The sequence below is a fragment of the Salarias fasciatus genome, assembly GCF_902148845.1.
Source record: "Salarias fasciatus chromosome 23 unlocalized genomic scaffold, fSalaFa1.1 super_scaffold_20, whole genome shotgun sequence".
NCBI classification, from domain to species: Eukaryota; Metazoa; Chordata; class Actinopteri; order Blenniiformes; family Blenniidae; genus Salarias; species Salarias fasciatus.
Window position 1 is genome coordinate 16,309,668 of NW_021941230.1, and position 16,235 is coordinate 16,325,902.

At 54.1% G+C, this 16,235-nt stretch overlaps 4 protein-coding genes and 1 long non-coding RNA gene across 5 annotated transcripts; 2 read left to right on the forward strand and 3 right to left on the reverse strand.

The window, feature by feature from the left end:
• The first annotated feature begins 1,258 nt into the window (after window positions 1-1,258).
• On the forward strand, window positions 1,259-4,293 carry LOC115383707 (carboxypeptidase O-like). Its single transcript, XM_030085889.1, has 9 exons — window positions 1,259-1,566; window positions 2,370-2,409; window positions 2,477-2,578; window positions 2,660-2,764; window positions 2,861-2,977; window positions 3,079-3,172; window positions 3,266-3,468; window positions 3,879-3,963; window positions 4,043-4,293. Exons 1-9 carry the CDS (start codon window positions 1,499-1,501, stop codon window positions 4,291-4,293), a joined length of 1,065 nt encoding a protein of 354 aa, XP_029941749.1. The 5' UTR covers window positions 1,259-1,498.
• Window positions 1,291-2,392, reverse strand: LOC115383746 (uncharacterized). The gene is made up of 3 exons (XR_003930739.1): window positions 2,033-2,392; window positions 1,844-1,920; window positions 1,291-1,633 (listed from the first exon to the last, which is right to left on the reverse strand). It is a non-coding gene; the product is annotated as an uncharacterized LOC115383746 (long non-coding RNA).
• On the forward strand, window positions 2,143-16,042 carry gpr137c (G protein-coupled receptor 137c). Its single transcript, XM_030085872.1, has 9 exons — window positions 2,143-2,152; window positions 12,376-12,894; window positions 13,561-13,610; window positions 13,727-13,834; window positions 13,907-14,045; window positions 14,121-14,270; window positions 14,378-14,503; window positions 14,601-14,725; window positions 14,807-16,042. Exons 2-9 carry the CDS (start codon window positions 12,493-12,495, stop codon window positions 15,090-15,092), a joined length of 1,386 nt encoding a protein of 461 aa, XP_029941732.1. The 5' UTR covers window positions 2,143-2,152; window positions 12,376-12,492; the 3' UTR covers window positions 15,093-16,042.
• nudt15 (nudix (nucleoside diphosphate linked moiety X)-type motif 15) lies at window positions 4,304-6,448 on the reverse strand. The gene is made up of 3 exons (XM_030085906.1): window positions 6,234-6,448; window positions 5,618-5,814; window positions 4,304-5,540 (listed from the first exon to the last, which is right to left on the reverse strand). Exons 1-3 carry the CDS (start codon window positions 6,380-6,382, stop codon window positions 5,425-5,427), a joined length of 462 nt encoding a protein of 153 aa, XP_029941766.1. The 5' UTR covers window positions 6,383-6,448; the 3' UTR covers window positions 4,304-5,424.
• txndc16 (thioredoxin domain containing 16) lies at window positions 6,988-12,347 on the reverse strand. Its single transcript, XM_030085840.1, is given in 21 exon segments — window positions 6,988-7,327; window positions 7,488-7,626; window positions 7,628-7,679; window positions 7,762-7,949; window positions 8,039-8,180; window positions 8,261-8,345; window positions 8,413-8,549; window positions 8,626-8,824; window positions 8,910-8,969; window positions 9,047-9,193; window positions 9,268-9,388; window positions 9,467-9,527; window positions 9,615-9,784; window positions 9,867-10,026; window positions 10,301-10,391; window positions 10,469-10,590; window positions 10,731-10,805; window positions 10,882-10,955; window positions 11,035-11,117; window positions 11,198-11,373; window positions 11,555-12,347. Coding segments are annotated over 20 exon segments (2,499 nt in total). The 5' UTR covers window positions 11,364-11,373; window positions 11,555-12,347; the 3' UTR covers window positions 6,988-7,100.
• Window positions 16,043-16,235: the final 193 nt, after the last annotated feature.

A 16,235-nucleotide genomic window follows, 5' to 3' on the forward strand; every position in this document is an offset into this window, starting at 1 on the left:
ACGAAAACTGAAAGTTCCTCAGTGTCGCTTTAATGGAGTTCACACAGAATGTCTTCATTAGCACCAGCAGTATTATGTCTTCATTCGTCTCTGTCGGCCTGAAGCTTTCGACCGCCAACTCACCACCAGGTGGAGATCGGTCCACAGCTCTGCTCCTCTCTTCACCCGAGTGTCCAAAACACGAGGTCAAAGGTCAAATGACACGACAACAAAGTCGATAATTGACCTCTGACCTAGAGTGTCCTGGTGCCAAGTGCACTTATGGACCCCCCTGTGCTCGAACATGGTGTTTGTTATGGACACACTGACGAGCACAGAAGTCCAATAACAGAACATCACTCGGGTTCAGATCAGGGAGGAAGAGCAATCCAATCACCCACTTCCAGGTCTCACTGTCTCTTCCCACGTGGGCGTTGAAGTCCCCCAGTAGAACAATGGAGTCCCCAGTCAGAGCACTGTCCAGCACCCCTCCCAGGGACTCCAAGAAGGCCGGGTACTCTGCACTGCTGTTCGGCCCATAAGCCAAGACAACAGTGAGGCACCTATCCCCGACCCAAAGGCGCAGGGATGCGACCCTCTCGTTCACTGGGGTGAACTCCAACACATGGCGGCTGAGCTGTGGAGGTATAAACAAACCTACACCAGCCCGCCGTCACCCAGGACCTGTTTGCCATGGGAGACCCTACCAGGGGCATAAAGCCCCGGACCACATAGCTCCTGGGATCATGCGGGCTCTCAAACTCCCCCACCACGATAAGGTGGCAGTTCTAGAGGGAGAAATAATAAACTAGTGTGACTGAAAGTTCCAACACTTACGAACCCGTCCTGTTTTCAGGCACTTTCTTCCAAATATCTGGAGAATAAAAACTCGACGCAGCCTTTGCATGGTTGCTTCATAACATAACATCACATTACATAGCCTGAACTGTCTGCGGGGGCCTGAAGGAGAAGGATACTTGAGGTCAGGATCTGGAGTGTTGGAGTTTTTATTCCCCTCCCTCCACCAGGTCTCCCTGGAACAGCTTCCCTCTCGTTAGGCCGATTGGTCATTTACAACCTCGAACTTTGCTCTTTTGCACGTCTCACCTCACTCCTCTTATCTTCAAGCATTTTTTTTTGTTAATGTTCACGACTTTTCTTTACCTGATGAGAACAAATAAACAGGCTTGTTGAACCTGTCTCCTGCTGAAGACAGAGGTTCACTCAGGAGGCGACTGAAGAGTCGAGTGGCTCCACTTTTAGGAATGAATGTCACAAAGTTCTGCTTTATCTGACACTCTAAACCCTCCCTGGTAGAAACATAGAATATTGGTAAATGGTGGGGGGGTTCAGGAGGAGGGGGGTGTGAGCATTCACCAGGGATGTCACCACCCTGCTCTCAGAGTTTATCACAGTTGTAACCTGCAGGTGTTTGGGAGGATACTGATCAGGAGGACAGCAGAAGCAGCGGCGGCGGCTCCAGGAGGTCCGGACTGGGTGAATGTGAGCAGCAGGGACAATGTTCCAGAGTGTGGGACTCATCTGTGCTGCCTTGCTTTCAGCTGTGGCAGCAGCAACAATAGAGAGGTGAGCCGTTCTCTTCCTCTGCAGCATCCATTCAGACACTTCCAGGGTCAATGCTGGTACTCATGTCCTGTTCAGAGGAAAGACATTCAGTCACTTTCCACTTCCTGACGTCTGTTCAGCAGATTCTTTTCTACAAAAAACACAGTTTCTGGTTGAACTGAGAGGTAATATTTTTATTTTAAAGGTCAAGGTGAAAATCTAAACAACAATATTTCATGAACTCAGCACTGAAAACATTTAAAGAGATCTGACTGTGGACGTCGCCTGAAGAACTCACCTGGAGCCGAAAAGAAGTTACAGAATTTAAAAATCCACCATCCAAAGCAAAGACCGGAGTGCAGAAAGCTGATGGACCTGTTTGAACAGCTCAGGTCATCACATATACAAATACATTCTGAGAAACAAGAACAAACAGCATAGTGGAAAGTTCTAAGAGAGACGGTGTCTGAGAAATGTAGACTTTAACCTGAAGAGGCAGGAAGGAGTTCAGGGGAGTGTTCCTAACCCTGACCAGCTCTGGTGTCCAGGTCAAGAGGCCTCAGTCCAGTCTGCTTGTGTCTTCTGTTCACTGCTGCGCCCTCTTGTGGTATACAGTGGTATTGCAGCAGAGATCAGGCAGTGGACACTGACTGGGGTTCATCAAAAAAGATCACATACTGGATTAAAACCACTTGAAACTAAACTTGGATCTGATTTATGATCAAAAGACCAAATATTCATTTTGATATGAAATGATTTGAAAGATATCTTTTCAATCTTTAGAGAAGTAAAAATGTTTTTCACGTGTCTCTTGTGTGCCGCAGAGTGGAGCATGACTACTTCAGATATCACCCCATGCCAGAGGTGAGGACGTGTGACTCACAGCAGTCATGAAGCCAGTTATGATCCGTTACTGACCGTCTGTGTCCAGATCACTGACTGGATGTGGCTGATGGTGAAGGATCACCCCGATCTGGTGACCATGGTGGACTACGGCAGGACTCATGAGAACAGGACCATCAGCTTACTGAAGGTGACGAAGGAGCACAGAGCAGAGGGCCGCCGCCGCCGCCGACACCGCAGCATGTCTCATGTGTTTCCACCTGTTCCCCAGATCGGCCTGAACACCGGATTGAAGAAGAAAGCGGTGTGGATGGACTGTGGGATTCACGCCCAGGAGTGGATCGCTCCAGCCTTCTGTCAGTACTTCGTCCGTCAGGTGAGCGACCTGCAGACGCTCCAGAAGTCTTTCCAGTGTTTTCTCTTTTCCTGACGGTCGACTCTGATTCCGGCTCTGATTTCTCGTTCAAACCAGATCCTGCAAGCGTCCAAAACGGATCCTAAAATGGAGCTGATGATGAAGAACCTGGACTTCTACGTCACGCCAGTGTTCAACGTGGACGGCTATGTCTACTCCTGGAAGGACAACACGGTCAGTGCAGGGACCGGGCGGTCGCTTTCTCCGGGCTGCACTTCAATCGTCGGCTGAATTTGGTTTGTGGCGTCCAACATGAGGCGACTCTCAATCTGCAGACCCGCCTGTGGAGGAAGAACCGGACGCCGGGACCGCCGCCCTGCTCGTGCTACGGCACCGATCTCAACCGCAACTTCGACGCCAACTGGGGCAGTGAGTGTCGCCGGCGGCGCGTTTTACGTCTGGAAACACGTGACGGTCTGTCATTAGCTCAGCGCTACCGTGTCGTCTGTGCTGCGTTTCCAGCGGTGGGGGTGAGCTCGGACTGCTGCAGCCAGATCCACTGCGGCACCGCGCCCATGTCTGAGCCCGAGACCCAGTTCCTGACCTACTTCGTGGGAAGCCGAAAGGACGACTTCCTGTGTTTCCTCACCATCCACTCCTACGGCCAGCTGCTCCTGGTTCCATACGGACACCCCAACTTCACCGCCCACAACTACGCCGAGCTGGTACTCGCGCCGACGCTTCTCGGGTTTCAGGGATGCTTCGCTCCGTGTTTACAGCCAGATCCTGACCGATCCAGATCAGCGAAAACCCACACTGGCTTTGTCAGTCCAGCCAAGGCTGCGGATGCAGAACGGCAGCAGAGCTCGGCCGGTGTGTGTGAAGCAGTGTGACAGCTGTCATTAGCGCAGAGCTGTAATCTGCGGAGACGGGGCCCGGCGGGGGAGGCTGCCTCGCACTGATAGTGCAGAGGAAGAGTCCGAGCCGGAACCCGCCACAGCCAGGCGGGGTTATGTAAAGCAGGATTACCGCCGCCGTTTTCTCAGGCTGTAGTGGAGCATCCTCAGAGAGAAGGCGTTTCAGGTCAGGAGGGGTCAGGGGTCAGCTGACCGCTCCTCCCTGTGTGGTTCTCCAGATGGAGGTGGGAACGGCCGCGGCGGGCGCCATAGAGAAGGTCCACGGGAAGATATACAGGGTTGGAAGTTCTCCAGAAATATTATGTAAGTGTTCGTCCCGCCACTCCCAGCAGGAGGAGCCAGAGAGAAGGAGGAAGATGACGGTCCTGTCTCCTTCCTCCAGATGCAAACTCGGGCTCGTCCAGAGACTGGGCTCACATGCTGGGCATCCCCATGACCTTCACCTTCGAGCTGAGGGACAACGGCACCTTCGGCTTCGAGCTGCCAGAGGATCAGATCCAGCCCACCTGCGAGGAGGCCTACAGCGGCGCCCTGCACATCATCACCTACGCCCACGACAAGGCCTTCAGCGCCGCCGCCGCCGTCTGGACGGTGCTGTTAGCAGCAGGGACCACCGCAGTCTCTCTGATGTGAGCGTCTGCAGACTGTCCTCCAAGTCGAACGACCACAGTGGTCGTTAATTCATCCCTCTAATTACGACCACAGTGCACGTTTTGAAATCAAGCGCCCTCTAGTGACGGTGTAAATAATGTCACGGCCACTGACAGTTCAGCAAGTTGCCCTTTATACATTTAACCACAAATACAACTCTGCATTGAATGACTTCAGCTTGATTTTTCAAAACAGAACAAAAACCTTTGAAATCGTTTCTGAAACAGATCAGAAGCCACAACATCAACCACACAAACAAAACAGAAAAACTAAATCTGTAGAATGAATATTGTTGTTTACACAGTTGTCCAGAGACAAATATCCTCTTTATCTTCAAAGTTCACACTCGGTTTATGGATGTGATGATCTGCAGTTTTTTTCATTTCTACGTGCCTTCTGACGGCTTCCTCTGCAGCGCTGTTGCTCGGTGCGTCGTTAGCAACCACGACTGGTTGCTAAGGACTCTGATCTCTGACCCGGAAGGAAGTTGATGTGCGTCACGGACTGGATTTATTTTTTATTTTTTTTTTGCGCTTTGAAAGATAAGTTCGGTTTAAACAGCTTTCACGTTGTTTATAGAATAACATAGAACAATTTCCTCATCCAGAAGGATTTTCTGATCCGAACAGTGCTTCGGGAGAAATTTAGTTCCAAAATTGAGCTTGCTTGGCTCTTGGAGGAGGCAGATGCTTTTTCTATCGCTCTCTATCCAGCTCTCGGCTGGGACATTTATTGTTGATTTTAGTACGTTGTTCTGTCTTCCCTCAGGATCACATCTGTGGTGGACCGACTCCACTCAGTCCTTTCTGCTGTCCGTACAGGGCGCACCAATGTCCTGGTGTCTGTCATTATTTACATGGTCACTGGAGGGTGCTGGATTTCAAAATGTTCCCCATGGTGGTAATTAGAGGCGTGGGTTGGAGGACTTGTTGAAAATAGAATGTTTAGTTGGCATATCTGCACCTTAGACACAAAAACTGTGTTCATAAATGATGTTGAAATGCATCTCATTTTTGAAGCTTTGTCTGTTTGCAATCACTGCCAACAAAAGAAACAATTTGTTTTGGTTTGTTTTTTATATAAAAAACAGTGCATATGCTACTTGAAGGAGTCTCAGTGTTGAGTCTGGGTGTCCCTGAACGGATGGTAGCCCTGCTGTCTCAGGCCGGCCAGCGGCAGAAAGAGCTGCTCCTCTGGAGGAAACTCATCCCAGCGGGTCCACGTCCAGCCTGATGGACAGAAGAACCACAGCAGGCTCCGTCATCACCGGCTCGGGCAGCAGAGGGGCTTCCACTCTTCGTCCCACCTTCATTTTTCTCCGGTTCCAGGTTCTGCGGTTCCCCAGACCTCGTCCGGTCCAGCCGGCCCCGCATGATGATGGTCACATAGTGGTACTGCTCCTCCAGCCGGATGGAGTTCACCACTGAAGCGAGGCAGACGTCCAGCAGATGCACCCCGGCCTCCTCCAGCACTTCTCTGCGAGCGCACTCCTCCCACGTCTCCCTTCAAAGACAGGAAAACACCTTCAGGGTCACCCACACTGGAAGGCTTCACATCCAGGATCCAGGATCTTCTGCTGCGTTACTGAGTCTCTTCTGTCATCTTTGTGATCATTTTGTTCTTGTTTTAATTGCAATCAAGTATCTGTAACTATTTTTTAATCAATCACTTGGTGGGAGTGTTTTGTAGTTCTTTAAAGCCAGTTTATGTATATTTGACAGCCAACAACAAGACCACTTCCGGTGCAGTTGGTGGCATCACCGTATTTTATTTTTTTTTAATTTGGTCTGAAGTAACAGCGTGGACCGGTCTGATCATCCAGCACCAGATCTGGAGTCCATTCTTCATTACTGACGGAGTTCCTGAGGAACGTGTTGTGAATGAACCGTGAACTGAATGGAGCCCGAACTCTGCCCCCCTACCCGAACTCCAGATGCCCCCCGGGGAGCTGCTGCTTCCCCCTGCCCACGGCGCTCCTCCGCCTCCCCAGCAGAACGCATCCCGGGTGGGCTGAGTCCGTCACCAGGACCCCGACGCCGACCCCCGGACGCCTCGGAGGGTTTTCTGACATCTTAACGAGACCGGAAAACAACTTTCAGACGAAGCTGTGCTAGCTAGCTCCGCTAACCCGCTGAATGCGTCAAGAGGAGTCTCGTCTCTGGACTTCCGGGTTCGTTCAACAAACCTGTTAACCGGGTCAAGAGGATTCATGTCTCGGTACTTTCTTGTTCTTTGACAAATTCTTTTGCAATCGGGACTTTATTTTACTTTTACTGATTGTCTGACCTCTCTCTCTTTTTTATCGTGGACATCGGTGTGATCAGCTTTTACAACAGGAACAAACTTTCTCAGTTACAATGAGAAATTGTCACTGTTTAAGACATGATCAAATAAACTTTTTTAAAAAATATTATTTTCCTTGTTTGTTGTCTGCTGGTGATTATACACTCCTGCAATACAACAGCTTTGCCCTGAACTGTGCTTGAATAAAGATGAAGTTTAAATTTGCCTTTTAGTCCAACACCACTGCAAACTGCACGCAGAAATAAACGTAAATGTTGTCAAAGTGTTGAAGTTTTGACGTATAAACCACGAGGAGTTATCAGTCACACCGTTGCTCCTCTTATGCTGTGCCGGTGTTGCATTCATACACATGAAGAGATCAACACAGAGACAGACAATATATTTCTTTATATCACTAAACAGCTTCATAAAATGTGACCGTGCTTTGAATGAATTAAAAAAACACACACACACACACACATTTATCTTTGTTCAGCTCAAATATGCTACAGTTCTGAATGAGGCTCAAGGTTTTTCTTTGGTTTGTAATTTGTCATCTCCTCTGCAGTCAGATGTTCTTCCACATCGACCTCTTCCTCCTCCTCTTCCTCCTCCTCTTCCTCCTCCTCGTCAGAAGTTCCCTCCTGACTGGAGTCGGCTTGTTCTGCGTCCATGACTTGGAGGAAGTCGTAGAAGGGAGCGGTGGGCGGCCAGCGATCGTCCCCCAGCATCCCTAACAGGCAGACAGACAGACGGGAAGCACTCAGACTGCAGCTGCATCCTGTCCCACATTTAAACTCACTTTGGACCCGAGTGCGCTGACATTTACTGATTTCATGCAGGAAAAAGGAAAATAAAAGCGGATGAGTGATTTTCTTCTCCAGCTGCACCACCTGCAGGAGGCTCCGCCCCTTCCTCGATCCGCTGCACCCAGAGCAGGATGGAGGGGGCCTCTATCAGGTCCTCGGGTGGGTACCGATAGACCTCGTCCCCAGAGGACAGGTGTGTGAGGACCAGCGCGGGGAGGGGGGGGCATGTAGCCCAGGTAGGACCCCAGCACCGCCATGCCGGCCGGAGTGCGCCCGCTGTGGGAAAAAAACCCACGAACGTTCAGCGCCGATCCGCCTGCGTCTGATCGGTTTCATGACGGCGGACGGAGCAGCTTACAGGTGGATCCAGCAGGGCAGGTACGCCTCCATCCTCCCGCCTCCCAGCTCCGACGCCCCTCTCATCTCCTCCAGCAGCGCCCGGGTCTGCCGCAGCCCGGCCTCGTCCTCCTCCTCCCCCACGAAGAGGAGCAGCAGGGCTTTCCCCAGCGCCAGGAAGGCCGGCAGGTTCTCCACCGTCAGCTCCGGCTGCCAATCACAAACAGGAACAGCAGGACGGATCAATACAGCGAGGCCAAGCAGGCAGGACAAACTCCACCCTGTGAGGAGACACAGACCAGCGGGTGGAGCAGGGCGGAGCGGATGAGTGTCAGCAGCTCTTCAGCAGAAGAGGGAGGAGTCAGCCTGAGGGGCGGAGCCAGCGTCCTCCACGACGGAAACACCAGGACGGCGGGAAGCTGCAGGCGGCGCTCGGCGGCCCTGCGGCAAAGAGAGGAACTTCTGATGTTCCTGCAGAGCCTAAAACTAAACCGCCGCCGGGCCGGAGCCGGGACCGGTACCATGTCTCCGCCGCGGCGCCGGTCAGCAGTCCGCTCAGCACCGCTCCTCTCAGCGACTCCGCGGCGTCGGTGAAGACGGACACACCTGAGGAGACAGAGACGCGCCGCCGTTAACGTCCCGCAGGTCAAACCGGCCGATCGTGACCTCCGACCTGTCAGCGAGTCAGCGGGAAACAGCCCGACCACCCGATCCACGCCGTGACCTCTGACCCCGGGATGCGGCGCCGACTGGAGGAACAGCGTCAGCTCGTCCGCCGAGGAAAACAGCGAGGGGGAAGCTTCCCGGCTCCTGCAGAGCGGACAGACGGCGAGCGTGAGGCCAAGCCGAGAACTCAGGAGACGCCGGACCGTCCCCGCCTCCTCACATCAGGACGAAGCGCTGCAGCGCCTCGCTACCCAGCATGCCTCCGTAGCGCCGCGCCGCCTGCCGGGGGCGCAGCAGCAGCACGGTGGGGAAGGCGGTGACGGGCTGGAAGGGCACGGCGGCGCCGGGCTGGGCGGCGCACAGGTCGGTCCACTCGCCGCAGTCGATGAGGCTCATCTGGACGCCGTCCACCTCCAGGGCTGAGCGCAGACGAGACAAAACTGTCCTGAGCATTCAGACATTCAGGAGGCCTGACGTCCTTCTCGTGTTTATTGTTCTGTTTACCTGCGAGTCTGTCTGCCACTTCAACGAAAGAGCCGAGGAAGGCCAGCGAGACGGCGTCCCCTGGCGGAGGAAACACACACGGCTCAGCTCCAAACACAAGTCAGGAATTTTCTCCGGGAACTGAATGTTTCTCTCACATCGGAGGTAGAAGAGCGCCACTGTGAGGCCGCTGCGCGCCACTGCGGCGTGGAAGCTGTGCGAGGTGAGGTGAGTGACTGAATCCGAGTCCGGCGTCTCGCCTCCGCGTTCGAACACCGACGCTGCGATTTCATCGTCCAGCTTCCCTGAGGACGAACACGGAGACGTGAAGCCACGCCGCCACGTCTGTCCCCGTCTCCCCGCCGCAGCCTCTCGTTACCAAAGTCCTCCTCCTCTTCATCCTCCTCCTCCTCCTGCTCCTCCTCCTCCTCCTCCTGACGTGTGAAGAGCTCCAGCAGCTCGTCCGGGCCGTGCAGCGTCAGATATTTCACCTCCGAGCTCTGGAATCGAACACAGGTCCCCGTCAGCTCAGCTGAGCAGTGGAGAGTCGTCCGGACGTGGAAGGCAGGTCGTCACACCTTTTCCGGCAGCCTGTAAGCAGCGTTAAACTCCTCCGGCGTTTTCACCACGCGACTCTGCCTGCAGGAAACGCGGGGGTCGAGACGGAGCGACCAATCAGACGGCAGGAAGCAGACGATCGCGGGGCGGGACTCGACGAGGGCGTACCTGTGCACCAGCAGCAGCAGGGCGAGGCCGCGCAGCCTCCAGGCCACAGCGGCGGCGGCGTCCCGGTCCAGGTGCTCCGTCTCGGGCCGGGAGAAGAGGAAGACCTGCGGGGTCAGCTGGCAGGGGAACGGAGGGGGCGGGACCGAGGACGGGTCGTCGTGCACCTCGGACTGGAGGCGAGACACGGACGCCGTCAGCTCTGCAGAGCTTCGCCTCGCCGACGCGGACGTCCGTGTCCCGTCCCGTTTTTACCAGCAGCGGCGCCTCCATGAGGCGCAGGAAGGAGTGCAGGCTCAGGGTGGACAGAGGCTTCCTCATCGGGGTCACGGGGCAGCGGTCCTTCGTCGCCGGGCCGCCGGGGCCTCTGCAGTGGAGGAACCACGCCCGGGACGCGAGCGCCGACTCGCTGACCCTGAAGCACAGACCGGAGATCCGCAGTGACGCTTCAGCGTTTCCACTTGACTCACCGATCTGCCTTCCAGACGCTCCGAGCCTCATCCAGGCGGCTGTCTGAGTGGAATTTAAGAGTTTCAGTCTGAAGCGACTTCTTCCTCCACTCCGGTTCCTCTTTTTTAGCTCATGCGCTGCAGAAACCCACCTGTGCAGATGCTGGGCTGCTCTTCTTGGGATATAAAAAGAAAAACACGAGAAAAATAAAAGAAAAGAGAGAAAAGAGAAGCACTGACTGGAAATGCTTCAACACCGGGCCTCCAGTGATGAGGATGAACTGGTATCTGGATCCGTGCACGTACGCCGTCTCCATCACGGACCGGTGCTCTTCAGCAACACACAGGCAGAGACAGATTCAAGCGAGCAGCCCGGATCGCAGAGCCGGACCACACCGCGTGACCCACCTGCAGTGCCCAGACTGCGGACGTAGCCCAGCACCAGGTCCTTCTTCCCTCGGGCGGCCTTCTCCATGGCCAGGAGGTCGGCGTCGGTGTGCACGTACTTCACCTCTTCACGCAGAATGGCACTGGAGCAGAAAGGCAGAAGTCACTGAATGTTACGTTTTGCAGCTCCTGCATTTGGCAAATTACAAAAACATGTTTAATTTTAAATAATGCAGGATTTTTAAAACATGTTAATCTATAAAAAGACACGATTCCAGCTTACAACAGGACTTCAGAGACGATGGAGTTGACGTCGAACACGGTGTCCAAATCAAAACTCAGGAACTCTTTCCCGCCTCTGGGGGAAAGACAGAGACGTCAGGTCACATCACACCACACAACACTAAAGACCGACGCCATCAGATCAGCACAACCTGAAGAGGAACGCCGTGCGCATCAGTCTCTGATCGCCGCAGTACGTCTGCACTTCCTCTCTGTCACAGTTCACCTGAAACAACGAAAACATTTTGATCCAACTTGCTGGAGCTTTAGTGTCAGACTGAAAGCACCAGGACGACTCCGTCTACCTTTCCCACCAGCACGCCGTAGTCCTGCAGAGCCTCGCCGGACTTGGCCAGCTCCACCAGAAACAGGGCGATGGGAGGAGAGACTGCGAACACACATCGGCGCAGGAGATCAGCGCAATGCCGAGGGTAATATTCAGGGGTTAAGTCGTATTTCAGAGCCTACCGTGATGCTCGAAATAGAAAAACATCATCCTCCCCGAGTGTAACTTCTCATAGAAGTCTGCGGCCGAGTATTCGATCAGATCAGACGAACTGGCCCTGTCTGCACATCCTGCCAAAGCCATCCAGAGCATGGAGACAGCAGCACAGGTCCACATGGTGGACACCATGTTCAGCTGCCTGGGAGAAACACACACACACTGTTATCATGAGGAGATGATCACTGACAACTCTCTATTGATCGTGATGACAGTCACACTTAATGTGATCAGCTAATTTAAATATAAAAAGTATAAATATCCTGAAAAGCATCTTTATCATATTGTTTCATAAGCAGTGTGAGAAGAGAACAAGCAGTTACCTGGGACGGTGAGTTCAGATCTTCATGTTTCTCTTACAATGAGATCACACACACACACACACACACACACACCAAAAAACCCTGAGTGAAATAAAAAGACAGGTGAAACATCTGTAAAACATCTGCCCCATTCAGGACGATGCTAGCTAATTAGCCTGTTTGTTTACATCCTCAAACAGCCCGCGCTAACACAGCGACCGCAAACTGCGTGCCACGTTCTGTCCGGATGACATGTGGCCGCAAACGATTCGAGTTTCAGAGGTTATACTTTCCCATAAAACCGTAAATTCTGACTCTAGTGACTGACGCTCCATGTCTGCTGAACACTGTGAAGCTAGCGACGCCCACGTGTTTACATTAACCAATCGTGTGAGGAACTCGCTTTGCTTTGAACCAACCACCAATCACGAAAGGCCGGAGGCGGGCCCATTTTCAGCTGACATCATCATCAGCCAATGGCGTGAGAGGACCGTGGAGGTTGGGTGACGCGGCTAGCCAATGAGCTGTTGTTTTCGTTCGCTCCGCCAGGTCCAGTGTAGGAAACTGGCTCCGTTCCGTGGCTCCGGACACAGCTGTTTCTAACCAAAGCAAGGCTGGTGCAGAGCCAAGATGGCGGCCGATGAGTCGCCAGTTTCCGTTTTGCCTGTAAGAAGAGGGGCGGGTCTAGAACTGCATCACAGCTGATCTGGAGGTTTTCCCCCCTCAAGTTGTTTTTTTCAGAGAGCAGCTTTGCAGAGAATCACAGAGGGGGCCTCTCTTGTTTTTCTCTTTTAATTTTTAAATAAACTAGACCCAGATACGTCCTCGAGCCTGCCATCTAGGCTGAAAGTGACACTTGTTTTTAGCATAAACAGCTTTTATGGAGTCTTTTTGTTGTGCGCGCTGCATTCCGTGCAGGTCTGACCCAGTTTCAGTGTGTTTATCTTGCACCGCATCACATGCGTGAGTGTGAGCCGTCAGTGGAGATGTTTCCCGCAGGAGAGGACGTCCATTCCCGTTTGTTTACCTCTGAGAAGGAGCCCTCCGGAGCCGCGATCTCCCCGACGCTGGAGCTCAGCCTGACCGCCGTCTACACCGTCCTCTACTGCTTCCTGTTCGCGTTCGTCTACCTGCAGCTCTGGCTCATTCTGCACTACGGACACAAGCGCTTCAGCTACCAGAGCGTCTTTCTGTTCCTGTGCCTGCTGTGGGCAGCGCTGCGGACCACTCTCTTCTCCTTCTACTTCAGAAATGTGGTGCAGGCCAACCAGCTGCAGCCTCTGGCCTACTGGCTGCTGTACTGCTGCCCCGTCTGCCTGCAGTTCTTCACCCTCTGCCTGCTCAACCTCTACTTCACCCAGGTAAAGCCACATTCTGCACATCGGCTGCAAGCTCCAGCCCAGAGCTCCTCAGAATGTCTCCCGTGCATGTTGTGCAACGCTGAGAGCTGATGGAGTGTCATGCCTCTGCAGCCTGACACTCACATGCATCATATGTGGAAACAGTGGCTTTCTGATGAGTCAGATCTCTGTTTTCCTCTTCTGTCTTTGTGCGTTTGCTGGGATGTGCTGCACAGATTCCAAACGACTTCAGGAAAGATGTTTCTGCCTGATTTTTGTGCAGGTGAAGTCCACAATCCAGCAGTGCTCTGCTGGCTGGTTGCTCCATGCCAGATTACAGACTCCCTCCTCCTGGCCTACATTTCCCACACAAAAGGCTGACTGAGCATGTGTGGAGGACGTGTGTGTGTGTGTGTGTGTGTGTTTGTGTGTTTAAAGCAATGTCTAAAGCTGAGTGACCTTTGTGTTCAGTTCATCTGTAAAGCGGAGGCGGAGGAGGGTCAGTGGAGGATTCTGATATGTACTAACTCTAATATCCACCTTCACACACACAACTCGGTGTTTATTTACTCCGGAGAGACGCAGGAATCTCCCCGAGCCCCGCGAGGTTCACACTGAGCCTCTAAGAACGCCCGCCGCTGGCGTCTGGATCCGTCTGACCTGACGTCTCTCCCTCTCTGACTTCAGGTGATGTTTAAGGCTAAAGCCAAATATTCCCCGGAGCTCACCAAATACAAGTGAGTCCTGCGTCGTCCGGAGTCTTCACACACACACACACACACACACACACACACACACACACAGACGGTTTGCGTTTTAACGAGGCGTTGTTCTCCCGCTCCTGCGTCTCCAGGGTTCCTCTGCGCTTGTTCTTCCTCTGCCTCAGCGTTTTCTTCCTGGTGGTGAATTTGACCTGTGCGCTGTTGGTGCAGGGAGCGCTGGAGCGCCCCGACCCCCCCAGGTAAACCCAGACCCAGACGGAACGCCGTCAGAGCCCGGAGCGGCGTTTCCCACCATGCTCTCTGCTCCGCAGTGACGGCGGCGTCCGGCACGCAGTCCTGGCCCGGGTCCTGATCAACGACAGCCTCTTCGTCCTGTGCGCCGTCTCTCTGGCCGTGTGCGTCTTCAAAATCGCCAAGATGTCGTCGGCCAACGTTTACCTGGAGTCCAAGGTACGGAGAAACCCCCGGGTGAAGCCTTTGACGGTTGCGGTGGGCCGGTTCTGGACACGGTGGCTGTTCTTCCAGGGGACGTCGGTGTGCCAGGCCACGGCGGTCGGAGCCCTGGTGATCCTCCTGTACAGCTCCAGGGCCTGCTACAACCTGGTGGTGGTGGCGCTGTCGCCTCAGGACCGGCCCACGCCCTTCAACTACGGCTGGTACAGCGTCTCTGACCAGGTACGGCGGCGCGGCGCCCAGAAAACCCGACGCCACCGCCTCCGCCCGTCCCCCGCTGCAGTCAGGAGGGAGCTTCCTCACTGAGTGGCGTTCTGTCCCGGCTGCAGGCCGACGTGCGGGAGGTGAGCGGCGTGGCCTACGTGGTGTTCGGGATCGTCCTCTTCTTCTGGGAGCTGCTCCCCACCAGCCTGGTGGTGGTTTTCTTCCGGGTTCAGAGGCCGAACCAGAACCTGGTAACCTGTCGACACGAGCCCCCCCTCTGGGTGTTTTCCTGTGAAGTGACCCCAGACTGACCCCCTCCTCCCCCCGGTGTCCCCCCGTGTCCCTCAGGCCCCCGGAGGGATGATCAACAGCCACAGCTTCAGCTCCAGAGCCTACTTCTTCGACAATCCGCGGCGGTACGACAGCGACGACGACCTGTCCAGAAGCATCAGCAGCCGGGCCGACCGGGCCAGGTGGGGGCGCGCACACACACACACACACACACACGTTCCCCCCCTCCTCCTCCTCTGACGGCCCTCCCCTCCGCCCTCCAGCCTCCTCTCCTCCACCCCCCAGCTGGCCGTCTCCAGCTGGTACGGCTCCATCCAGCGGAACGGCAGCCTGGCGGCCGGGGTGGCGGCGTCGGCCCAGCCGCCGCCCTCCTCCACGGCGCCGCTCCTCTTCGCCTACGGGAACGTGCAGAGTCACCACCACCACCATCACAACTACTACTCCACCCCCCAGAACCACCAGCACCCCCAGCAGCAGCCCAGCTTCTACTCCACCCCTCAGAACTACTACTGCGGCTCGCAGACCTACTTCTGCACGCCGCAGAACTGAGCCGAGGAGCCGCTCCACGCCGGGCAGCTCGCTCCTCCTGAAATATTCCTGCGCAGGGCATTTCTCTGGCGCTCCGGGTCCAGGCCGGAGCGGAGCGGAGGTTCCACATCAGTCAAAACTGTGACGGCTGGTTCCGGTTCCTCCGGACCACAGAACCGTTCCGCTCGATCCTTCGTCTCTCACCGGATTCTGACGTTCCACTTTATCAACATGAAGACCGGAGGAGGCGTCCCCCCCCCCCCCCGAGGGCGTTCCAGAAAACATCGTGACCAAAAACTCTTCACATAATCTCCTCGTTTGAGCTGTGAGGCGACGATTTGCACTTGGAAGTTCACCTTCACCGAGAGGCTCTTCCTCCTCCCGACCTTTGACATTGAAGCGTTGACGTGCCATCACACCGTGTCGTATCGAATCATTCCCGGAGGAAGAGGGGTGGTTTTTTTTTTTTTTTGCACATTTACATTTTGAATGATTCTAAACTTTGTGTCTCGTAGCGAATCATGACACTGAGTCGGTGACTTTTCTAGTTTGGTGTATTTTTTTTTTTTATTTCTCACTTTGTTTCTTTCACAACTTTTCTCTCCTCTCAGTTTTTTTTCTTCCTAAAATCTCTGCAGCCTGTAAGCAATACTTCTCTCCAGCTGGTGGTTCGGACGGTCCTGAAGCTCCGTCTGAGCCTCCGGACTGTCGGACTCGGTGAAGTCGGTTGTGTCTGCTGGGTCCAGCTCCACAGCAGAATGCATGCCTCTGCGCCGGCGGGTTTAACTGTGTACAGACCTCCTTTTAGCGCCGTCTGCTCCGGAAAGACGGCCGGGAAACCCTTTTAATGTCGATTGTTTTTAATCTGTGGCCATATTGAATGTAACCTCTTGTGCAACGGATCACTAATTATGTATGCAAGAAGAAGCACTACCATGTCGAAATAAAGGCCTACTGCACTGTTTTCCAGACTAAAACCAACCAGAGAGTCCTGATGGTCGGTTCTTTCGGATATTCGCTGGCCATGGAGAGAACTGGACGAAAGAAACACTTGAAATAATCATTGATATGAAAAAAAAAACAAGCCAGAGAAGATGGGAGCTGCTGGTTTCCTCCCTGCAGTGACGCTTGTTGTCCAGCAGATGGAGCCGGCGGAGCAATGTG